General features: G+C 42.7%; 1 protein-coding gene across 1 annotated transcript; it reads left to right on the top strand.

Moving 5' to 3' along the window:
- Nucleotides 1-5,152: 5,152 nt before the first annotated feature.
- On the top strand, nt 5,153-12,503 carry RNASEL (ribonuclease L; the record flags this gene model as incomplete). The annotated part of the gene is made up of 6 exons (XM_080920164.1): nt 5,153-6,629; nt 7,285-7,370; nt 8,733-8,938; nt 9,623-9,755; nt 11,245-11,378; nt 12,238-12,503. The coding sequence occupies 6 exons, from the start codon at nt 5,153-5,155 to the stop codon at nt 12,413-12,415; spliced, it is 2,214 nt and encodes a 737-aa protein (XP_080776290.1). The 3' UTR covers nt 12,416-12,503.
- Nucleotides 12,504-25,980: the final 13,477 nt, after the last annotated feature.

Below are 25,980 nucleotides of genomic sequence, written 5' to 3'. Positions count from 1 at the left end.
AAATCATTAGAGAGAGAGAGAGAGAGAGAGAGAGAGAGAGAGAGAGAGAGAGAGAATAACAAGCCAGCTTTACCTCTTACAGATTGGTTAGATCTGCAACTACTCCAGGTTCTGCTCTGGGCTGTTCAAAGCTCATCTTTGGGGAGAAGATTCGAGGATGTGGGAAATGATATTAGCTTTACAAAATGACCCATTCAGACTAGCTGGCTTCTTTTGTAAGAGGCTTTTTTCTCCAACGTATCAACTGAGGCTCAACTCTAACTATGAGAGAACACACATACATGTGATCAAAATGGCCCTGGAAGCTCTGCTCAGCGACCGTATGAATTACTTCCCTTGGACACAAACAACCTCACAGATGCCAGCAGCAATTATGTAATCTATAACCATGGGTCAACAAGACCCCAAGAGAACCGGTAAAGACGACCAAAAGTAGCTGAACGTTGCCCTCTGCTGGCTAACTTGAGTGACTGCTGCTTTTGCGACAGTCTAGCTCCCCTTTGTTCTGTCTGGTTCCTAGAAAACAATAGTGAAAATGGCCATAGAGCAGTATCTCTGCCTTCTGGTTGTGCATCTTTGTTTCCTTGCACCTCAGATCATCCAAACAGCCCAAGTCTGTCAGGATCACGTATATAACCAAGACTGGATTTTCTCTAAGATACTTAGTGGTTTCTGGGTGGAGTTTTTCCTATTTGTAGCAACTTCCTACACTGTTAATGACAGACAAGCTTCCTGGGCAGCTCCACAAGCTGCTCTGGGTGTGTGTGGAGGGGAGGGGGGGCTAGTATTCTCTAGGAGTCTTTTGTCAGTTCGACTGCTCAGGACAAACTAACATCAACTGCTCTGGGTTGACACTGGCTGCCTAATTCTAACAGTCTCCGTTATAGGAAACACTTTGGGTACTCCATTTTGCAAACCTCAACTGAATCATAAATGATTTGTGGCTCAGGTGGCAGTCAAAACCAGAAAGAATTTTAGAGTGCCAGCTCAGAGCCGTGGTCAGGCAGCTGGCTAGTTTTTGTCAACTAGATACAAACTGGAAGTCATCTGGAAAAGGGAACCTAACTGGGGAATTGCCTCTCATCAGCTCGGACTGTTAGCATGTTCACGGAGTTATTTTCTTGACTAATGATCACTGTGGGTGGTGTCACCTCTGAGCAGGTGGCCCTGTGTTATCGAAGAAAAACAAACTGAGCAGGCCATGGGGAAAGTCAGTAAGCACTATCCTCTATGGTCTCTGCTTCAGTTTCTGCCTTAATTTCTGCTTTGGCTTCTCTTGATGCAAGACAAATGAGCCCTTTCTCTCCAGCATGCTTTTAGTCAGTGCCTTACTGCAGTAGCAGCAGAAACTATGGCATCTATATACAGACAAATGGGAACAGAACATAATGCCAATGTGCTTGCTTCCACATAGCATGGCCTGTCAGTCAGCCATCTGAAACTGGCAGAAACTTGCCTGAGACTCAGCTCTCTGTTACAAGCATGCACTCCGTGGTTATGAGTTAACGTTGGATTTGCTTGTTACTTGAGGACAGAGGCACTCCAAGGCCAAACGGAGTTTTACATCCCCCCACTTCCCAAGTTGGGTGGCCATCTTGTTTAGAACGGAACCCAAAGTCCTTCCAAGAGTCCCTCAGGTCCTACATGACTTGCACCCCAACTTCCCATTTCTCTCCCTCACTGGCCTGTAAGCTGTTTCTCAATTATATCAGGACCGCTTTGTTCTCAGGCCCTTTGTACCTGCAGCCCCTAAAGAGGTGTCTGTGCAGTGTGTGTGTGTGTGTGTGTGTGTGTGTGTGTGTATACGTTCGTGTGTTAGGCACTGGCCACCTCTCATTGTCTCAGAACCTAAGTAGACCAGGTTGACTGGTTGAAAGCTCAGAGGATGTACCTGTCTCTGCCTCCGAAGCGGTGATTATAACTCACCACCATGACCTATCTTTATTGTCTAGGTTCTGAGGATTGTGCCTCCAAGTCTCCTTTCTTTTTAGTATGGGTTCTAAGACTGAACTTAGGCCCCATGCTCACAGGGCAAACACTTTAATGACTGCCTGTGTCTCTGGGACTCCCATTCCAGTATGCTAACCTCCCACCTTCTCATCTACTTTACTCTTCCCTGTGGATTCTTCATCATAAGAAACACTACATTATGGAGTTGCTTTTGTTCCCTGTCTGGCTTCAATGAGAACAAAGGTAGGTGCATCCTTCTCTGTGATATATAGAGTCCAGTTTCCAAAGCACAGCAAGCTACTTACCTAGTTTATTCCCTGGTTTCTCTAGCTGTAAAGTGGGGGTGAAAAACAGTAGCTATCACAAGATTTGCTTCCCTGGGTTGGCTTTTGTGAAGTGCTCAGAACAGTTACTAAAGTACACTCAAGAGTTATGCAAATATATCCTGTTATTAGCACAATTGCTGATGCCACCACCATCATAATCCTTGTTACCATTATCTGTTCAGGTAGCAAAAAATAGCACACACGAAGACACACCAGAAACAGCAATATATCTTGAGGTACTAGAAGACAGCACCTATGAAGCCCATAGGAATAGGGACTGCCAGGAACTACTTCATACCTGGAAATCTTGTTATCCGATTTTTTTAATGTACTAATGGGGCTAGATAGAGACTCAGCATGTAAAGGTACTTTCCAGACAAGCCTGTAACCTGAGTTTGAGCTCTGGAAATAGGCACAGGCTGACGCAGAGAGGTGACACTCAACTTTGTCTTCTGACCTCCATCAATCTGCCCAAACACACACACATGTAATATTCCTTCTCTGCATCAAAGAGCAAGTTCTGCACAGAGCTTTGGGTTTGTTTTGTAAGCCACTGTATCCCAAGTATTTAACAATCATCACTGGCAACAGACTCTGCCTGCCATGTATTGTTGCGTAATGGTTTGAATATGTTTAGCCCAGGTAGTGGCACTATTAGGAGGTGAGGTCTTAGTGTGGGTGTGGCCTTGTTGGAGTAGGTCTGTCACTGTGGGTGTGGACTTTACGACCCTCATCCTAGCTGCCTGGAAGTCAATCTTCCACTAGCAGCCTTCAGATGAAGATGTAGAACTCTCAGTTCTAGGCTTGGACAATGCCTGCCTAAATGCTGCCATGCTTCTGTCTTGATGATAATGGGCTGAACCTCTGAACCTGTAAGCTAGTCCCAATTATAAGACTTGCCTTGGTCACGATGTTGTTCACAGCAGTAAAACCCTAAGACAAGGCGATTACATAATGGATTATGCGCTCATTTCCTGTTTCCTTCCAAGGGGACTTGTGATAACAGAGAAGACACAGGGTGATAGGTGAAAATAGTTCCTATAACCTGCAAGGCAAGCACAGTGATGCCTATCAAGTCTGTCCTCGGAGGTCAGTAGACAGCTCTTGTCTTCCTCCAGGGGCTAAAGATTGCTCAGGCTGTGCCTGGACTGACCCTGCACGCCTACTGTTCTTCTGTTCTTCCGTTTTCTCACCCCTTTCTTGGCTCCTCCCCGAAGGCTCAAGGATATGCCACAAAGAAATGTTTTCTCTTAGGGTTGGGCTGTCAAAGGAATGCCTGCTGAGAAGGGGAAGCTAAGGTAGGCTGGAGTAAGGGTGGGGAAGAGGAGGTCTGGAGGGTTGGAGAGCTGGGACTAATGGTAACTGGGCAGCAGCCCTGTGGTGGCTAGCCTTTCCTCCTAAGGTGCTCTCATGGTTCATACGCTGTTTATTTATGTCTTCTGCTTCTGGGGCAGCTCTGGAATGAAGTAGGAGAGAATGAAAGTAAACGCAGGCTCGTCTGCTGCAGGGCTCCGTTCTGCACTGGGCATTTCCTCCTTCTTCTGCTCCTTATAATACACCAGCCCACCTCACAGCCAGTGGCAGTTAGGGCCCATTATGCAAATTCTTTGGACTACACCTTTAGTGCTTGGGATTCAGAATACTCTGTAGATCTCAAAGAAGGGGATTTTGTACGTTTTGTAGCAGATACAGCTAATTAGATGTTCAGGCTAACAAAGAATTCCTGATGAGTGAACCCATAAACCTGGAGCTGAGTGAAGCCCCTGGGCTAAATGACACTCAGGGTACAAGGGTGATTGATTGTGGGTGGACTATTTGCCACACTCCCTAAGACACTGTCTGCAATGGCCCTGTTTACTGTGTTCCTCCATTGAGGAAACAAAATTGTGAGTCAGCAGTTTAAACATGTGCAAACAGGAAGTGATAGTCAATTGTTCAAAAGTATGAACACAGAAACTGAGTTCATACTTCTCATTTTCAACTGCCACTGCTTTAAAAAAAAAAAAAAAAAGCCCACAGGGGTACGGAAAGCCACACCTAGGATAAAGAAAGTCAGATGTACAAAGACAAAGAAATCACTCCCTGCTACCCCCAGAAGCTGCCCATTACTAGGTAAATACGTTTATAGAACATTGGAGAATAAAAGCAGTTAATTTTCATGACTAGTCATCAAATTCTAGGATGTTTATTATAAGAGATCTGTGATAGGAAAACTAGATAAAAATGAGCTAAATTTCCCACAACCTCATTCAGAATTGTTTTAATTCTTAAACTATCATTTCAAATATTAAAATACTTAAGACTAGAAAGTTGAAATAGGCATGTGTATCACTTAGCCCGACCCAAGCCTGGAAAGAAATCTATACACGTGTACTCAACCTAACACGGTTTGGTGCAAACATGGCTGACAGAGATAGCGTAGCCAAGACAGCTCTGTTAACTGCCGTTGAACTCAAACAGAGGGAAACCACCTAGTTGTGTGAAAAATGAACCAAGTGTGGGATCTTGCTGATGTACACATATACTAAACATGTAGCAGTTGCTTTGGGGGTGTGGGTCTATGGAGTAATAGTTTCCTCATTTTAAGTTTACCTCTATTCATGATAGTCTACATTGTATACATTTTATATACCTATTGTACACATTTATATAATTAAGCAAGTAAATGTGCTTAGAAAGACTACTTAGAGGTAAAACTGAATTCTGAACCAGGTGATTTTTTTTTCCTATCCGAAGTGACAAAGCTCCTTTCTTTCTTCATGTACAGATGAGATGTTAGAAGACAGAACGTATCAGCCCAAATCCTACCCCAACACTGTCTCCGAGTCTCAAAGAAACACACGTGCTCATTTCTCAAAGAAAAGGCATTGACTGTCATGGAGACCACGGATCATAATACACCTCAGGGTGGATCCGCATCAGCAGGCAGTCACAGGACCATCGGCGGAGATGCTCTTTTGTTGATCGAAGCTGTTGACAAGGGAGATGTTGCCAGGATCCAGCAATTGTTAGAACAAGGGGCTGATGCCAATGTCTGTGAAGACACTTGGGGCTGGACACCTTTACACAATGCAGTACAGTCAGGCAGGGAAGACATTGTGAATCTCCTGCTTCGTCACGGCGCTGACCCTCATCAGAAGAAGAAGAACGGGGCCACCCCTTTCATCATTGCTGGGATCCGCGGAGATGTGGGTCTGCTCCAGATTCTCCTCTCTCGGGGTGCAAAAATCAATGAGTGTGACGCGAATGGATTCACGGCTTTCATGGAAGCTGCTGAGTACGGCAACACTGAAGCCTTAAGATTCCTTTTTGCTAAAGGAGCCGATGTGAATTTGAGACGGGAGACAACCCAGGACAGAAAGCGAGTGAAGCAAGGAGGGGCCACAGCTCTCATGAGCGCTGCAGAGAAGGGCCACCTGGAAGTCCTGAGAATTCTCCTCGATGACATGAAGGCAGAAGCTGATGCTCGGGACAACATGGGCAGAAATGCCTTGATCCGTGCTCTGCTGAGCTGCGATTGTAAGAATGTGGAGGAGATCACTTCAATTCTGATTCAACACGGGGCTGATATTAACGTGAGAGGAGAAAGAGGGAAGACGCCCCTGATTTCGGCAGTGGAGAGGAAGCATACAGGTCTGGTGCAGATGCTCCTGGGTCAGAAGGGCATAAACTTGGATGACAGAGATAGCGAGGGTAAGACAGCTCTGCTAATTGCCGTCGAATTCAAACTAAGGGAAATCGTCCAGTTGCTTCTTGAAAAGGGCGCCGATACCAAGTGTGGTGATCTTGTTGTAATAGCCAAGAGGAATTATGACCATGACCTTGTAAATCTTCTTCGATCTTATGAAGCTAATCATAACACCGACCCTCCTGCTAGAGACTGGTTGCCTCGCAGTTCACGTTGGGGGGAAGCCTTGAAAAGACTCCACAGTATGGCTCGGCCCATGATTGGCAAACTCAAGATCTTCATGCATGATGACTATAAAATTGCTGGCACTTCAGAAGGGGGAGTCTACCTTGGGATCTATGACAATCAAGAGGTGGCAGTGAAGGTCTTCTGGGAGAATAGCACTCGTGGATGTAAAGAAATCTCTTGTCTGCAAGACTGCCGAGACCACAGCAACTTATTGACTTTCTATGGAAGTGAGCACCACAAGGGCAGTTTATATGTGTGTGTGTCCCTGTGTGAGCGGACACTGGAGGAGTTCCTGGAGGAGCCCAGAGAGAAACCTGTGGAGAACAGGGAAGATAAGCTTGCCCACTGTGTCTTATTGTCTATATTTAAGGGTGTTCAAAAACTACACTTACATGGATACTCTCATCAGAACCTGCAACCACAAAACATCTTAATAGGTGAGGCCCTGTGATAGTCTTGTATGTGTGGCTGTGATAGAACATCGCAGACTAAGAGATGTGTCATGAATGCAGATTTATTTCTGGTAGTCATAGAGATTAACAGGACTCACCTCTCATAGGCTAAATTCCTGACTTCAACACACCTTTAGCTCTCATTGCCAACTTCTATTCCTCTTTCTGGGGATTCAGTAACTTCTTTAAGATGGAAGAAGGACCTGATGGGGGCTGAAGAGTGACTCAGAACCAGCACACCTTTGACTCATGATGGTGACCCAAAGTATCAGAGTAGCTTGGGGCTTGTGGGCTTAACTGAATGGAAGTCAAGGCTAAGGCATCCTTAAGCTCAGAACCTTGGTTATCTGTTAGTTTAGCATAGTATATAACCTAAACTATGGTCACCAGACACTTTACAGTGCCATGCCCCAGGAGTGTGGGAGTGGAGAGCTGCTTAACTTCCCCCTCATCTTTTCTTACTGACTGACCTATAAAAAAATTAAACGTGTGTCCTCTTGACAGATGCCTAATAGGTCAAATGAGGCTGGAGATGAGCAAACGGCAAATACAGAGAGGGTAGATAGATGGCATGGCATGTTACATATTTAAGTGACTATCACTCTCCCCTTTTTTATGAACCTCGAAAACTGTCCCTTAGATTCTGAGAAAGCTGTTCGGCTGGCAGATTTTGATCAGAGCATCCAGTGGATGGGAGAGTCTCAGACGGTCCAGAGAGACTTAGAGGTAATTTCTGTGCTCTAGTTAACATTTTCTCTCCTCTGCTTCCTTGTTTGTTCATTACGTCACTTCCCATGGCTAGGTAGAGAACGTATTTTAACTCAGAACAGGAGAGTTGCCAAGGCTTCCTCCACCTTGCCCACTGCCCTTTCTTCCTTGTCTACAGTGGCATTTCCATGTCTCTCTTTTATAGGAGAACTTTCATGGAGTAGAGGAGTAGGTATAACTGGGCTGTTGTGGAGTCACCTTTCACTGTGGCTCTTTTCTTCATCCCTAACTTTTCCCGTCTCCCCCCACTAGCTAGAAAAGTAACTAAACAGAGGATCCCTCTTCCAAGACTTCCAGGATACATATCTGAAAACCTCAAAGGTTCCTTCTGCAAACAGTTTTCTGCTTAAAAAGGAAATGAGGTTTCCTCCCAACTCCATTCAAACTTACCCACTGAAAATCCAGAGACCAAGGCTCCAGACAATTCCTGGGAGGGGTGAGGTCAGCCTTCAGGCTCTAAGGAGACAGAGCTCAGTAGAAGTGTGAAGACCACAAAGTGCTTTTCAGAGAACACAGAGCTAGCTCCTGTGTATGGAAGCTTCTAGGCTTGATCAGGAACAGTTGGGCAATCCCATCCTGGATAGTAACTAACAGGTAATAGATGGGTTCTAAGTTCACTCCCCCCTCCCCTATCCCATGTATCAAGTGTAATTGTCTCTTGTGCAGATCACTGCCTATGTCTCTGCTCTACTGAAACCTAGTATTCTCTGTGTTCCATCTAATTGGGAATGACTCCAACGTCTACCACCTCACAAAGTGCTGGATTCAGTTCCTAGCTTGTCCCAAGGCTGTCCCCTTTGTTTAAAGCATCCTCCCTTTCTTGACTTATCTATATTCTGTCAGAACATTTATGACTCAGGTAGAATCTTATGCTGCCAACAAGTCTATCCCATGGACTCTGGACCAGGATTATCTTTCAGGAAGCCTAAACTGTATGGGCCACATGTTGCCTGAAAGAATTAACTCTTTATTCACAGAGCTTGGCCTTTGTCCCCAAGAATCCTGCAGATTTGGAATTTAAGGTGTTAATCATGAAACCATGGGGCCACGGGTGCCTTGAAATACCCCCTGTTTTCCATTTCCACACTGACTGCACTGACTACTTTTGCATCATTCTGAGAAGAAGCTAAATGAGGAAGAGTTTGTTTAGATTACAGACTCAGGTTTCATTCAGCTCAGGCTGGAGATGAGGGCTTGATAGAGCAGATCTCTGTCCAGTGAAGTTGGCAGCTGAGATATTAACTCTCAGGTCTTCCAAGGTTACCCAAATAGAGAGGTAATGCATTGCAATTTTAACCTCAATTTATGGCTTCTGTGCAGGACCTTGGACGGCTGGTTCTCTATGTGGTAAAGAAAGGTGATATCTCCTTTGAAACTCTAAAGGCTCAGAATAGTGAAGAGTTGCTTACAATATCTCCAGATGAGGAGACTAAGGACCTCATTCGTTGCCTGTCTTCCCCTGGAGAAAATGTAAAGAACTGTCTGATAGACCTGCTTGGCCACCCTTTCTTTTGGACTTGGGAGAAGTAAGTAAAGCTTGGGTGTGTGCTGCCGCAGTGGTTCTTAACCCTCCTAACGCGGTGACCCTTTAATGGAGTTCCTCATGGTGTGGAGGCCCCAGCCAGAAAACTTATTTTCATCGACACTTCATATACTATAAACGTACTACTGTTACAGATTGCAGTGTAAACATCTGACATGCAGGATATCTGATATGAACCCTGTGAAAAGGTCTGTCAACTTCTGAGGGGTCGCAGCCCACAGGTTGAGAACCTACAGACTTATATGGTGAGGGAGAAGTGGTATGGGCTGCTGTCAGGGCCAAGCTTTTTTTCCTCACCTGAGCACTGTTGAAGGTGTGTCCTTGGGAGGGGTGACAACTATGGGTTTCTGTTTCTAAAAATATTTATTTTTTTATGCATATGAGTACACTGTAGCTGTCTTCAGACACATCAGAAGAGGGCAGCAGATCCCATTACATATGGTTGTGAGCCACCATGTGGTTGCTGGGAATTGAACTCAGGACCTCTGGAAGAGCACTGAGGCATTGCTCTAGCCCCCGGGTTTCTGGTTTTAACTACTGACGAATAAGTAGAAAGCAACAGGCAGGCCTCTCCCAGTATGCCAGAAATTTTATTAAAAATCAAAGCATATTGGTTTTCTCCTTTTTGGAAGACATAGAACGACCATGACAAATCTATCATTCTCAGTCGCTATAGAACACTTCGGAATGTGGGGAATGAATCTGACATCAAAGTACGAAACAATTCAAGTGAGCTTCTCAAACTACTGCAGCCTCAGCCACTCGAACCTTCCAGAAGCTTTGATCAGTGGACATCTAAGGTAGGAACACTTACCTTCTGTGGTCTAGGAAGAAGAGTGTGTAGTAGTATATGCTGCCTTTTCCAACTTATTTTATACACCAGCCTGTTGCAACCAGGAAGTGAATGAGGTAATTTTCTTTACTCCAAATGTGTACTCTTGACTCTTGGGTCTCTGTTCTCCCTCCTTCAGAGTTCAGGGCCCCTAAGACACTGTCATTCAAGTCCTGCCTTAGGATGGCCTTGACCCAGCCCATTATCTATTCCCTGAAGTCTGATCAAAAGTCCTGTTGTGATAAGAACAACTGACTAAGGAAGCCTAAGTCAAGGAGGCTCTCATCCCAGGGCCATAGCCCAGGATAGACTGGACACTTCTGCTGTCCTTGAGCAGCCCCAGCTTTGGGAATTCACATTGTGATGCAACAACATGTTATGAATAAAAGATGACCTTTCAAATGTTTCCTCTTCAAGACAAATTCTGCCATATTTGAATTTGGGGGAGCTCTATAAAATAAATCACCATCTCAATCTAGTCTTTATTATAAATTATGCATTACTTTTTTTCATAATTTTCTTATAAAGAAAAACATTTACTTGTGGGCTGGCTTATGGTTTCAGATGTTTGGTACATTGTCACCATGGTGGGAAGCATGGCAGTGTGCTGTTAGGCATGGAGTTATGGAAGGAGCTGAGAGTTCTACATCTTGATCCTCAGGCAGCAGAAGGGGGCTGGATTTATTTTACACTGGGCACAGCTTGAACATTTAAGACCTCAAAGTCCCACCTCTACAGTGACAAACTCCCTCTAACAAGGCCAGACCTCCTCCAATAAGGACACATCTCCAAATAGTGCAACTCCCTAAGGGCCAAGCATTCAAACATATGAGTCTATGGGGCCAAACCTATTCAAACCACCACATAGGTGACATACCTTGAACATATTGCCCTATGACCTTCTAACCCCCTTTCTTAGTTCCCATTATCTAGAGAGTTTTAATTCAATTTTCAAGTTAAATATACATACATGGTTTTATATACATGGGAATACACACACACACACACACACACACACACACAAGGGGAGCTTGCCAATCAGACGTTAGTGGACTTCTGATAGCGTCTGATTTCACGGAGTGCCACAGTGCCAGGCTGTAACGATGAGGTTTCTTCACCCCTCCAGTAGAGGGCGCACTCTTGCGAGCGGCTTTTGTAGCCTGTTGGTTCCTGGGGCTTTACCACCGGTGGATTTGTGGGCAGTCTGCTTTGTACGGAGCCATGGTATGGAGCTCAGCAAGGGAGAGGCGGTGCTGGTGTTAGAAAGTGAGGGCGGCACGCGAAGGCTGAGAACACAATGGGAAGATCTGTCATGTACTTCCATTTGTTTGTCTTCTTGCTTTGTTCCTTGATCAAGAGCATTTAGTCAAATTTGTATTTGGCCTGCTGATGCTAACATACCATCAGGATTTGTTTTATGTTGTCATCATATCTTAGACGTATGTTTTGTTTTTTAGATTGACAAATTTGTTATGAATAAAATGAATGATTTCTATAAAACCAGAAAAAATCCTTATCAGGATACTGTAGGTGATCTGCTGAAGTTTATTCGGAATATAGGAGAACACATCAGTGAGAAAAAGAATATGAAGTAAGTGTTGCTTTCATCTGTGTGAGTTCCACGTGGACTAAGAACAGTTAGAAAATCCACTGCTGGGTCTGTCAGTATGGAGAGAAGAAAGCTTACCTTGATAATGAAAAGCAAGTTGGGGCCTTTGATTTCACAAATTAGGAGGCAAAGCAAGTTAGATCTCTGAGCAGTCAGCTTGGTCCACACAGTAAGTTTCAGGTCAGCCAGAAGTGCACAGTAAGACCCTGCTGGTGTTATAGTCAATTACACACATGTGTCCTTTGTTGAGTTCTATTGGACAGAAGTAGCTTTCTGTGTTAATAAGCATTGAAGACAAGGCCACTATGTAAAGCAAATGTAGGCTTACAAAAAATTAAGTATAGCCATACATTAATTAGTTAAATCATCTTTTGCTGTCAAAAAACATTAGCTGCAAACATGCTCTCTCTCTCTCTCTCTCTCTCTCTCTCTCTCTCTCTCTCTCTTTCTCTCTCTCTCTCTCTCACACACACACACACACCTCTTTGCAGTTCAGAGTGTTTTTTATTATTAGGGATTGTATATAAGGGATTATGGTATCATTTTACCATTATTACCATTTTGTTTAATTTACATATTTTTTAGAATTTCATACATAGCTACCATATGTACATAATTTCCATCCTTCCCTCTCCCTTTTCCTGAGTCCTCATCTAGGGGTAGGGCCTTGAGAGGGTCCTCCCTGCTCCCTGTGTTACCATTTTTATGAATGAGAAAACAAGTTTAGAAAGATTAAGTTGCATACACCTACTAAAGTGTCAGGAAGCATCTTATCAGATTCCAATAAGGAGGAGGAAGAGCATATTGGCCAGTAGGCTGACCTGTTTGTGTTTCCTTTCAGAATGAAGGAGATACTTGGAGATCCTTCTCGTTATTTTCAGGAGACATTTCCAGATCTTGTAATCTATATCTACAAGAAACTGAAGGACACGGAATTCAGAAAACACTTTCCTCAGGCTTCACCAAGCCTCAGTACCAGAGGCAGGGGTCGTACAGAGCTGAGTCTTGAAAGTTCATGAGACCATTTTTTCAATCTGTTTAGTTATTGGCAAGTTACACTTTTCTGGTTTCTTAAGCAGCCTGGTTGCTTGTGAGCACTGGGTTAGATAGCCAGTGTGTCAGTTTCTGATATAGTAAGTTCTACACATCTGCATGATCACAAAAGTAGTATACTACAAAACTGCACCACTATTCCATTCATTTTAGTGAATGTAATTGGGAGAAACTTCTGTTAAAATTTCATTAAAAAATAAAATAAAATAAAACAGTGTGTGTGTGTGTGTGTGTGTGTGTGTATGTGTGTGTCTTTGTGTGTGTGGGGGGGGAAGGGAGGGAGGGAGGGAGGGAGGGAGGGAGAGGGAGAGACAGTGGAGTTGGTTTTCTCTTTCTCCTTTTATGTGGCTTCCAGAGACTGAATTCATGTTGTGAGGCTTATGTGGTAAGCATCTCTACCTACTGAGTCACGCCCACCAGCATGATCCCATTTTTTTTTAAACGACTTTATTTTGCAAAACAAAGATAAATGTAAAGATTTTAAACATTTTTTGCTTAAAATTATACATTTTTGTCAGTACTGTTTTTTCAGACATTAAAATAAATTTTACATAAAACCATGTGAATATGTTTTTTAGTCAGTACTTGATTTTTTTCAAGGGTTTGACAGTATGCATTGAAAACGTACTAGTTGCAATAAGCGTAAAGTACATGCAAAACAAAACGCAACATGGGAATAGTCAAAGTCTTCTTGTTTTGTGAATATATGTATATTTTTTGTTTTCTTTATTTCTTGGACTTCATACAGTCTGTGAGTTGTTTCTGGGGGAGTGCAAGCCTCTGGGGTTAGCATCCCACTATCAGTGACTGCATATTATGTCTGTTCTTTTGTGACTGGGTTATCTCACTCAGGATGATCTTCTCTAGATGCAGCCATTTTCTTAAGAATTTGGTTAAGTCATTGTTTCTGGTGGCTGAGTAGTATTCCATTGTGTATATGTACCACAATTTTTGTATCCATTCGTCTTCTGAAGGACATCTGGGTTCCTTCCAGCTTCTGGCTATTATAAATAGAGCCGCTATGAACATTGTGGTGCATATATCTTTGTTGTGTATTAAAGTGTCTCTGGGGTATATGCCCAGAAGTGGAATAGCTGGGTCTTCAGGTAGTACTATATCCAATTTTCTGAGGTATCGCCAGACAGATTTCCAGAGTGGTTGTATTAGCTTGCAACCCCACCAACAGTGGAGAAGTGTTCCTATTTCTCCGGAGCCTCGCCAGCATCTGCTGTCATCTGAGTTTTGGATCTTGGCCAATCTGACTGGTGTGAGGTCATGATCCCATTTTTAATTGCCCAAAGACATGAGTATCAAGACTCCTGTGACTGTAAGTTTTATATTTAGCTCATTCCAATGAGCTTCCAATGAGTTTCCAGGATAGAATTTATTGTCTCCATTGAAGCTCAGAGGATCTGAGTGACTTGCCCAGGATCATACAATCTGAAAGACATGATGTTATTGTCACCTCTCCCATGGGGGCTTCATCCAGCATCTCTTCTGGATGAAATTCAGGAATAGGCAAACTTATGCCTAAAGGGCTCCAAGGAGACTTCAGTATTTGCTAGGCACTCACTGTATACGTTTAGTCACCAGCTAAATGAATTCCATCCCTTCTGGAAGCGTCCGTACTGGTGTCTCATGACTTCAAGGTAACTATTCTCGCTTGAAGTCATTTGACAGTGTCACAGCTGGGAGTCTGGCATTGAGTAAGGAGGAACCAGCGGTGCCAGCAAACATTCTGGTGACGCATGAAGGAACTACCCACAACACCACACTAGCCAGACTGTATATCAGTGGCACTGAGGTGGAGTGTGCACTGAACACCCCAGAAGAATGAAGCATTTTCTTGATGTTGGATCTGAAATGAAGCAGCTCCTTTAGGTGCCCACTTAGGAGTCCTCATTTTCCCTCCCTTCCTGTGCTACATGGAGCAATACTCTGTTTGGGGTGCTCTCTCTTCCTCTCTGACACACTGTCACCTCAGTGCATGCTTCATTCTACTTTGTCCTTTTGTGCTCCGGACTTCCTCCAAACAAAGCCCTATACTTAGGGCATTTGTATCTTTGCTGCTTAGTAAAAATGTTTGCTCCATGGTAATGCTTGATAAATCTTCACTAAATAACCAATGGGCCATTTTTATACATGGATGATGACAATGATGATGATGATGATATATTGCATGGTACTTTAGAATTTACACATTATATGTACATATTTTAAATTTGACTTTGTTTTGAAAACAGTCCTGTAAGGTATGCACTGTGATTTTTATTTTGGCAACGAGGAATGTAAGACTAGAAATATTTCTATTTACTCTAGGCATATGGCATGGAGATGTCACTGTCTTGATTAGGACAGACTTTCTGGTATGACATCTGATGTTCTTCTCACCTATCATTGTGGTGGCTAAGATGAAGCTTTAGAATGGGAATTAAATGCTATCTTAGATCCCTTCCAAAATGGAGGCATCTGGCAGTAGGGAGTTAAGGTATGCTGAAAGAAAGTAATAGCTTAAAAGATGGCTTATTTAAAATTTAAAATTATATGTTTTAAAACTGAGTTGTGTTGTCTGACTTAGATATGTCAATCAAAATGCCCATGTGTGAAGAATACTCAATAAAAATTTGAATCATTTCATTAAGTAGGATTTTCTGTCAGTGACTTGCAATAGAATAAATGAATCAGCAGCTCCTGGGAACTTTAATATCTACGCTTTGCTTTGGGTTAGTCATGGAAGGAAAGGGAAGATACAGACACAGGAGATTGGTGGTGGAGATTCCCCATCCAGCCCGGCCATCAGTCATCGCCCTGTTAGTAAATGACTGTGTGAAACCATTTTATTTGTGAGTTTTCAGTTTGTAGGCTTTCAAGAAGTTATATGGGTGAAATTTCTAAGCTTCACCTCTTAAATATGTTAGAGAAAAACTATCTTTTTTTTTTTATCTCATGTACTATATAAATGATACCAAACATGAGATCTACAAATGGAGAGATGGAAATATATACACACTCAAATCCATCTCCTGGCTCTGCTGAAAATGGAGTGCACTTCATTTTCAGAAGTAACATATTACACTTTACAACTACTTTTATGCTTAAGAATAGAAATAGACCTTTGGAACAATAGAATTTTAAATATTCTTTGGAGAGTTTAGTCTTAGAGCTCTCACAGAATGCCTCACACTGCTAATATCACAGGAAGAAGTCTTTCCAAATTGTCAGTGTTTGACTTTAGGTTTTTTTTTTTTTTTTTTTTTTTTTTTTTGAGATCATGGCTACATCATTTTTTTTCTTCCACTACCTACTTCAAACCCCTCCATATTCCTCTCCTTGCTCTTAAATCATGCTCTTAAATTCATTGATTGATCTATTATCAATATCAATATATACAAGTTATATAAAATATTGATCAATTAGTGATTAGTTGATATATCTATCAATAAATAAAAAGAGGTCATGAATATATATGGCAGTATGCATAGCAACATATTATTTGTGAATACATAAATACACCCTGCTCAGTCTGTAGAATATTACTTTTATGTATATGTTTTCAGGGCTGACCAGTTGGTATTAGATAACCAACTGGTATGCTCCTTTCTGGGGAAGACCATTTCTCCTGCTCTCACCATTCCTTAGTTACTTGTAGTTACATTGTTACTTGAAGTTGTGTGTGTTGGGATTCTATAAACCCCACCCCTCAGTTACTTTGCAATAGCCAGGTATGCTCCACCCTAATGACCTGACACTATAAAAGGGGCTGCTTGCCCCCTCCTCCCTCTCTTGTTCTGTTGCTTTCTTGTGCTCTTGTAGCCTTGCTCTTCCCCCCATTCCTCCTTTCCCCTTCCCTTTTCCTCTCTACACATGCTCATGCCCAGCCTCTACTCCTTTACTTCTCTATTCCTATCTTCTCTCTCTCTGCCTCTACTACCCTCTTAACTCTCCCATGACCTGAATAAACTCTATTCCATACTATACAGTCATATGGCTGGTCCCTCAGGGGGAAGGAATTCCCAACAAGCCCACCCAGAGGCATCTCCCTTGCCCCCAGACCTTGCCACACCTCTATGGGCCATTCCCCCCCCCCCACTCTCTTCATCCTTTTCCTAACATTGGTGCTGAAACCCAGGCCATCATCTTTTAACAACATTGGTGCCCCATGACTTTTAACAAAAATGTGTATTTCTGTGTGTATAGTTGAGACCTCATGAGTTCTCCCATTTGTAGCTAGCATGCCCCTAGTGGCATTCTTGTTTGGCTCATGCTCACTTGGTCATGTTGGTAACAGAAGAGGCACTCCAAAATCCTTCCATTTAGCTGATAACACTCTAATATCAAAATCAGGTATAAGAAACAACAAAAGAAGATGATACCAATATCTCCTATGAATGTAAACTCAATAATACTCAGTAAAATACTTACAAACAGAAACATATCTAAAAGATTTTCCATTATGACCGTCTTGGATTTATCCCTAAAATACAGGGATGGTTCAACATATTCTAGTCAATAAATGTAGTAAACCACATAGATGAACTTACTCAAAGACAAAAATATCACATAATCATCTCAATAGATGCAACATGCTTGCATGATAAAAGTCCCAGAGAATATAGAGAACTATGTGTAGCCACTACAGGGGACACACCTCAACATAATAAAAGCTATCTAGGGAAACAAACATCCAACATCATCGTAATGGGAAAAAACCTTAAAGCAGTCCCATTGATGTAGATATGAGACAGGGCTGCCCACTATTCTCATTCCTACTCAATACTGTGCTCAAAGCACTAGCTGGAACAGTAAGATAAATGGAGAAAATCAAGGGATGCAGAAAGGAAAAAGAGGTTATCCATGTTTACATATGATATAATATGATACACAAGAAATGCCAAAGACTATCAGAAAACATCTAGAAACAATAAACAAATCCAGCATACATTTTAAAGGAAGGATATATTTAGTAGCATGTGTCTGTAATACCAGCATTTTTATGGCAAGGTGAAAGCAGGGTCAGGAGAGTTTCCACAGTCTTGGATGCCAACTAGCCCAGAGTGCACAGAAGTGAACAACAAACCCCGTCTGTACTGGCTCTGTTGGACACAAGTTGCAGTCATCACAGAGAAAGGAGCCTCAGTTGAGAAAATGCCTCCATGAGATCCAGCTGTAAGGCATTTTCTCAACTAGTGATCAAGGGGGGAGGGCCCAGCCCATTGTGGGTGGTGCCATCCCTGGGCTGGTAGATCTGGGTTCTATAAGAAAGCAGGCTGAGCAAGCCAGGGGAAGCAAGCCAGTAAGTGACATCCCTCCATGGCCTCTGCATCAGCTCCTGCTTCCTGACCTGCTTGGGTTCCAGTCCTGACTTCCTTTGGTGACGAACAGCAGTGTGAAAGTGTAAGCTGAGTAATCCCTTTCCTCCCCGACTTGCACCATGGTCATGGTGTTTTGTGCAGGAATAGAAACCCTGACTCAGACACTGTCAAACAATGTAGAAGATAAGGCTCTACACATGGTGCCATCTCTTCTGCCTTGTTCTTTAAAAATGTGGAAAGGACAGGCTGGGAAGTGACTCAGTGGCTCAAAGTGTTTGTTGTGCATTTGTGAGGATTTAAGTTCGACTCTCAGAGTTTATGAATGAGCCAGAAATGGAAGGCAAATGTCTATGATCCCTACACTCTGACAACATGGGAGGTGGAGACAGGAGAATCCCCAGAGGCTTGTGAAACAACTGAGTTTGTATTCAAAGCTAAAAGTAAAACGAAGCCTTTGTTTGAAAGGAGATGAAAGATGAGGACTGATATTTGAAGTTGTCCCTGACCTCCACACTCATGCTATGGCACATTTACACACACATGGACACACATTACCCGCCTGCATTTACACACACATGCACATGAACATGAACATGAGCATGCACGCAGATAGAATTTCATTCTTTATTTCCATTTTATCTTATTCGGATAGATGAGGAAATTTTTTCCATACTGTTATCACCATTACAGATATTTTGTTGGACATGTAACACATTAGATACTGTGATAAGCAAGGTGTGATTGGCTTTGCCATGTAGAGGTGTCAGTAAATATTAAGAACATACAGGACAAACAGTATGGATGAGGGTAAAAGTAATAAAGCCTCCACTTTCAGTCTTGTGTTTTCTAATGGCCAGAGCTTCTGTGTGTGATATGCAAAGATGACCATGACTGTGGCAGAAGAGGCTGTCATTCCCATTATGTATGAGAGACAATGGATGTTCACAAAGGGTTTCTAGGATGCCATCCTTTGCACATGTAGTAAACAGAAACGTCAGGATGGACATCCAAGCTAGTGAGGTTTTAAGACAGTAGTCTTTCTGGAATGACAAATGTGTAAATGTGGTCATTGTTTAGATGTATGAGGACTTTTCTCAGTTCCTCTCCTCAGCTGCTGTTTGGTGATTTTTCCTGGAGACACAAGAACAAATGCCTATTATATACACCAGATAGATGATTATAAGAGAAGGCTCCTAAACTCTATAACTTTCTGAAATTTTAAAGTCTTTCTCCTCTTAATTTAGAGGAAATAGCTAGACAGCAGCAGCCTAGGTGTCAAGGTTACCACTGCCTTTCACACACACTCATATATGAGTGGTCGTACCTGTACATCATGGTGTGTATGTGTGTAGGTCAGAGCACAACCTAGGACGTTGCTTTTTACCTTCTATGTTGTTTTGTTCATTTCTGTGCACCCAAGGGTAGCTGGCTCCTAAGCCTGTGGGAATTCTCTCTGCCCATCTTGCCACAGAAGGGCTGGGATCATAGACACATGCACGGTTGGCTTCAAATGGGGTCTAGGGATTTGAACTTAGGTTATCTCACTTGTGTGCAAGGGCTCTATTGTACAAGCCATTTCTTCAGCCTAGTTATTGCTCTTCTGAATCACTGCTATGGACTGAATGAATTATGAAGTCCCTAAATCAGAGGATGTGTGGAGATGAGGCATTTGGAAAGCAATTAGGGCTGGAAGAGGTCTCAGGGTGGGCTTCTCATGATGGGATTTTTGTGACCAAATTCATACAATGGACTATGCTTGCAGTTTCTGGTCACCAAGGGGATCTGAAAGCTAAGGTAAGAAGAGCGTCAACGTACAAGAAATGTAGAGATTTTTCACTTTTCATTTCCGAGAAGAGCTCTCTTGTCTTTGAGTTTCAAGTGTGTGCTTTTTTACCCTCTTGGTGTATACTTTATAGCATCGAGGCAATCATACCGATTGGCCTTTTAAACAGAGACCCAGTTATAATGACTCACCCCACTGGAAGGTTTGCTTCTGATATGTTTGGGCCTCAGTGGCTGGACAGCCCAGAAAGTAGACATCATGGGTCACCAAAGAACAGGGCTGTTCTGCCCTTGGTTTTCAAATACTAGATATGCCACATGAGGCAAATCAGGTTCTGCTCCCTGACCTCGCAAAACCTGGCTAGGTGTGGGGTTGGGATGGAGATGGTAATAAAGACATAGTAGAGAGGTATTCTGGTAAAGATACAGTTAATTAGATGGGAACATTGACAGAAAGTTTACTCAGAGTAGAAAGGGGTTGGGTAGTCAGGGCAGGTGAGAGTTAATAGCCGAGCTGCAGCGTAGAGAATGAATTAACTGAAAAGAAGAGAGCAAGAGAATCAGACACAGGTATTATTGGAGGGATCAAGGAGCACGTTCAAAGTTCACACCTGACCTGCTCATAGAATACAAAGTATATCAAATACTGAGGACAGTTAAGAGAGGCCCACAGTAGGAAACAGGAAGAGTTTGGGCTTCTATGTCGTGGGATACAAACTTTTGGAGGCCTGTGGGCAAGGAGTGGCATGGCATTTAGACTGTAAGAGAATCACTCTGCGTCACTTTGAACATACAGCAGGCAGTGGAAATGGTAAGGGCTGCTTGATCTGTTAGTCGGTTCCCACAGGGGGGCTGTCTGCTGACTCTGGATGAGAGAAACGGAGACTGCAAGCAGTTATACTGTGGGCATATTTGGAAGGCTGTGTCAGTAGGATTTGCTGGTGGAGGGAAAGCTGGCAGGAGTGTGAGAGTTATAGGCATTCTGACCTGAGGGATGAGAGAAGGGGACTGTGGTTAAACTGCATGGAAATGATGTTGGAAGAGTATGTTTAGAGGAAGGACCAGGATATCCACTGGGATTATGCTAAATGTGATCTTCCTACTAGATGGTTAAATGCAAAGGCCATTTGGGACATATCAAGAGTTCAGAGACAGGCTGGCTGAGGATCCAAGAGTGAGTCAGCTAACGATGCCATCAAAAACCTGTGCCAAGAAATGATAATTGAGGGGAAAAGCTGTCTGCAAAGAGAGGAACCAGGGTTGAAATGGAGCAAAATTACGTGGTCTGTTGGTTAATAGCTAACGAGCTTGCCCCTTTATTGTCCACAAAACTTGGCAGCCTCCTAGGTCTATGTGGCTGTTTGTTTTTCCCATGGCAAGGAAGGAGGGGTTGTCTTTCATTGTAAACACAGCTGACAAAAAGCTGAGCGGACAGGAGAGGTGCGTACCAAAAGGAAACCGTTCTGTATGTAACCACCTCAGCAGAGATGAGAATATTCTGAAGAGACGCTTGCTTTTAATCATCTTTCCCTTCCCGAGTATTTAAACAAGTGGCCCCAGGAAATTGGAATTTCCCACGGAATCTAATGCTGGAAGAAGGAAAAGGCTGAACGAAGCCAGCCAGAGAGGGAGCCCGTCTCCCAGGAAGAGTGGTTCAGGCTTGGACCGCCAAAGGAGTGCCTAGAGCCCAGACGGTGGTGGTAGACTTGCACCTTGGTCAGAACTGCTTAGTTATTTGCACCTCTTCCTTCCTGTTGAAAGCCAAGCCTTATGTTGGACCTCTGAATGTGGACTTGAGGAGCCCTGGACTTCTTTCCCTCTTCTATCCAGTGTAGTCACATGGAATAAAATTCACCTCTCTGCTTTTTACCAACACTTGTTCATGTAAGTAACCCATCAAGATGGTCAAGTCTAGCTTATTAGGGCTTCCCAAGGGTCTGTACTCTGACACCAACCAGACCACAAGAAAACAAGTCTGTGAAGATCTTGCTGCTCTCAGAGGTTCTGAAGGAGCTTAATGATCAGAAACTTTTCAACAAATATGCAGCAGGGCCCTTTGCTGACGAAGACAAAACCAGTTGTGAACAGATATGTAATCAAAGTGGCATACTGACCAATAAAACTTTATTCATTAAAAAAAAAAAGAAGAAGAAATGATTATTGAGTAGTCAAATTGCCACTGTAGAGAAAGGTAAATGCCTTTGAGGCATAAGATTTATGGTGCAAATAGTTTGGACTGACTGGAAACTAATATGGTAATGGTAGAGGTAGAAGCCAGGTCTTTTATGGCCTTTGATACTGTGACTTTGGGCTTCATGCAGGAGCAACAGAAAATTCCGGGTCTTTAGCATGGAAGTGATAACACTCACACTTGCCTTTAGGAAGACCACAGGGAGGAGAGGAGAGGAGGTGGGAGACAAGGCCTCATGGCTACTTGCCTTGAGTTCACAGTGTGGAAAATATTTCACCCCTAAAGCGATCACACATCTGTTTTAACATAAAATGTGTTCCCATCACTCTTCTGGAGCAGAATTACCAACAACCACCTCGTGGGCTCTACTTCTACACTGAATCTGAAAACCATGATTTCCAATATAAAAAGGACTGGCCTTTGTGAGTGAGTCTCACACCTGAGCAGCACAAATCTGAGGACTAAGAAAAGCATCCCAGTTAAAAGAAGCAATTTGCAAAATCATTTGGAATAACAAAAAACTCAGGATATGGAAACTATTCTCAACAATAAAAGAACTTCCATCCCTGACCTCAAACTGTATTACAGATCAATCACGATAAAAACTGAATGTTACTGGTCCAAAGACAGACAGGTAGATCAATGGAACAGAATTGAAAACCTAGAAATGAACCCACACACCTACGGTCACTTCATCTTTGACAAAGAAGGTGAAAACATTCAATGGAAAAAGGACAGCATCTTCAACAAATGGTGATGGTTCAACTGGCAGTCAGCATGCAGAAGAATGCAAATAAATCCTTTTTTATCTCCTTGTACAAAGTTCAAGTCCAAGTAGATCAAAGACCTCCACATAAAACCAGGTACACTGAAACTAATAGAGGAGAAAGTAGAAAAGAGCTTAGAACACATAGGCACATGGGAAAATTTCCTGAACAGAACACTAATGGCTTATGTTCTAAGACCTAGAATTGACAAATGAGATCTCATGAAATTGCAGTTTCTCTAAGGAAAAGGACACTGTCAAGAGGACAAAACAGCAACCAAAAAGATTGGTAAAGGATCTTTGCAAATCTGATAGAGTGCTAATATCCAATATATACAATGAACTCAGAAAGCTAGACTATGGAAAAGTAAATAATCCTATTAAAAATGGAGTACAGAGCTAAACAAAGAGGAAGACCAAATGGTTGAGAATCACCTAAAGAAATGCTCAACATCCTTAGCCATTAGGGAAATGCAAATCAAAACAACTCTGAGATACCACCTCACACCAGTTAGAATGGCTAAGATCAAAAACCCAGGTAACAGCAGATGCTGGCGAGGATGTGGAGAAAGAGGAACACTCCTTCATTGTTGGTGGGATTGCAGGCTGGTACAACCACTCTGGAAATCAGTCTGGTGGTTCCTCGGAAAACTGGACATAATACTACCTGAAAACCCAGCTATACCACTCCTGAGCATATAGTCCAAAGAAGCTCCAACATGTAACAAGGACACATTCTCCACCATGTTCATAGCAGCCTTATTTACAATAGCCAGAAGCTAGAAAGAACCCAGATGTCCTTAAACACAGGAATGGATACAGAAATTGTGATACATTTACACAATGGAATACTACTCAGCTATTAAAAACAATGCCTTCATGAAATTCCTGGCCAATGGATGGAACTAGAAACTATCATCCTGAGTGAGGTAACCCAGTCACAAAAGAACACACATGATATGCACTTACTGATAAGCAGATATTAGCTCAAAAAGTTCTGAACACCCAAGAAACAATTCACAGACCTTATGAAGCTCAAAAAAGAAGGAAGGCCAGAATTATGGATGCCTCAGTCCTTCTTAGAAGGGAAAATAAAGCACTCGTGAGAGGAAATACAGGAACAAATAGAGAAGCAGGGATTGAAGAAAAGATCATTCAGAGACTGCCTCACCTGGGGATCCACCCCATATGCAGCCACCAAACCCAAGCACTATTGCTGATGCCAAGAAGTGCTTACTGGCAGGAGCCAGATATGGATGTCTCCTCAGAAGCTCTGTCAGAGTCATGCAGATACAGTTGAGGATGCTTGCAGCTAACCATTGGACTGAACACAGAGTCCCCAATGAAGGAGTTAGAGAAAGAACTGAAGGAGCTGAAAGAGTTTTCAACTCAATGGGAAGAACAACATTATTAAACCAACCAAATCTTCTAGAGGTCTCAGGGACTAAAACACCAACCATTGAGTACACATGGAGAGACCATGGCTCTAGTTACACATGCAGCATTGTCTGGCATCAATGGAAGAAGAGGCCTTTGGTACAGTGAAAGTTCATTTTCCCAGTGTTGGGGAATGCCAAGGTGCTGAGGTAGAGAGGGTGGTTGAGAGAGGGAGCACCTTTATGGAAACAAGTGGAGGAGGAGGGGGAATAAGAGTGGGAGGAAAGGGGATAACATTTGAAATGTAAACACAGAGAATAATCAGTAAAAATATTTTAAAAGAAAGAAAAACAGTGGAGAATGAGAACTTCAGCTGCAGATTGAGAATGAGTGCTTAGCAGGGAGCTGTAAGGAATTTCTGAACCATCCAGTACACAAGCATGGTAGCATCACCCTTACGGAACATAGTAGGCTGCTGGGATCTCACATTAGCATCACACCTGCTGGCATACAGGGCAGAATCTATAAATAACTCCCTGGAACCAAAGTTAAAATGGTGTGCTAGACCAAGAGGCTCACGGCAGTACCACAATATTTATTTTAGCCTATTCAAGACATTCATCATGATAACAGGTCTAGAATCTTATCAGGTTACTTGAGGACCAAATCTGAAGGGCTACTGACCTTTTCACCCTGTGTCAAGAAATAGCCAATCTATCTTGAGCACCCATTAAATTCTCCCTTATTGTGTATTTAATGTTTATAGCATGAGACAGCTGTACTGTGCATCAGGGCTCTCAGATAAGAACCCTGATAGACATCTTGGATATAGTCTTTGGGATAAGCATCAGGATCCCCATGAGCTCATAAAGTGAAGAGGTAATAATATTAACTATGTGGTTAACTATGAGGTAAAGATGTTAACTATGTGGGCATTTAAATTTATTAATACTTTCCTTCCCCCAAGGACTTCAGTTTGCTTTCAGGTCCATATCTGTTTTACAAACCATTCTTTCTATCCATCAACATTGCTACCACAGAGTTAATTGGTAGGCAAGACTACCCTGAATACATCAAATTTTTTGAGCACAGTTCTGGACAATACGTTTTATGAAATGGGTGCTCTGGTGACTTTTGCCTCTTTGTTTGAAAGCTTGAATGTGGTTAGTAGCTCTATTTGAATAAGTTATAGCCATTGCGGTCTGGAAAAGGGTCGCGGTGCAAGTGACTTTCATCATATGCATTCCAAATCATGTATAGGCATGAGAGAGTAAATTGTTTCCCTAAATGTTCTTTGAGAGAGAGGGCATGGTGACTCACACCTTTAACACAGCATTTGGGAAGCATAGGCAGGTGTATCTCTGTGATTTTTTTTTTTATGCTGACCTGGTCTACATAGTGGGTTCTAGATACACAGTGAGGCTCTGTCTAAAAAACAAAAACAAGACAACCAAATTCCCTCAGAATATAACACGCCAAACTAGTCCAGACTGGAGCATCCCATTGCCTCTAGTTCTGGGATGTGCTCCAAAATGTATTTGACCTCAAAAGGGAACTGCTAGAGAGTTTTGTTTGGGAAAAGGGTATTTATATAACTTGATCAATGTGGAGGTTGCCAAGAGATTCCTTCTTTTATCTAACTTAGGGATGGGCCAACCTTCTCTTGCATCTGAGAGGTTGAAAACTTGTAGGATGGTCACCTAGGGACTTAGGACTTACCTAGCAGTTCTTTAGGTAACAGGGCTCAGAACAAGCTTCAGGCCTACATAGTCAATGAGCTGTTAGAAAACATGTTACATTGTTGTTAATACATATGCTGCTGTTTCGAGCAGGAGTCTGCAGCTCATCAGGCTGAGGCTTATGAGCTGGGCTCCCAAGCAACCCCTATTGAAAGGCCAGTTCACACTATGACGGGTAAAGTCATAATTAGTTTAGGGTTTCCAAAAATAATGTTCTCAAGGATGCACCTGTTCTTAGTTCTTTTCCAGAGCTATGACCAAGAACCTAGTGGTACCTTTGTCTTTATTTTGCCAGAGAGCCCACCTCATATCATCTCTATTGGTAATCAGTCACTGTACTAGGAGAGGCATATCAAGAGCTTGC

The sequence above is a fragment of the Micromys minutus genome, assembly GCF_963924665.1.
Source record: "Micromys minutus genome assembly, chromosome: 1".
NCBI classification, from domain to species: domain Eukaryota; kingdom Metazoa; phylum Chordata; class Mammalia; order Rodentia; family Muridae; genus Micromys; species Micromys minutus.
The sequence above is the reverse complement of the archived record's forward strand: the minus strand, read 5'-3'. Positions and strand labels throughout refer to the sequence as shown.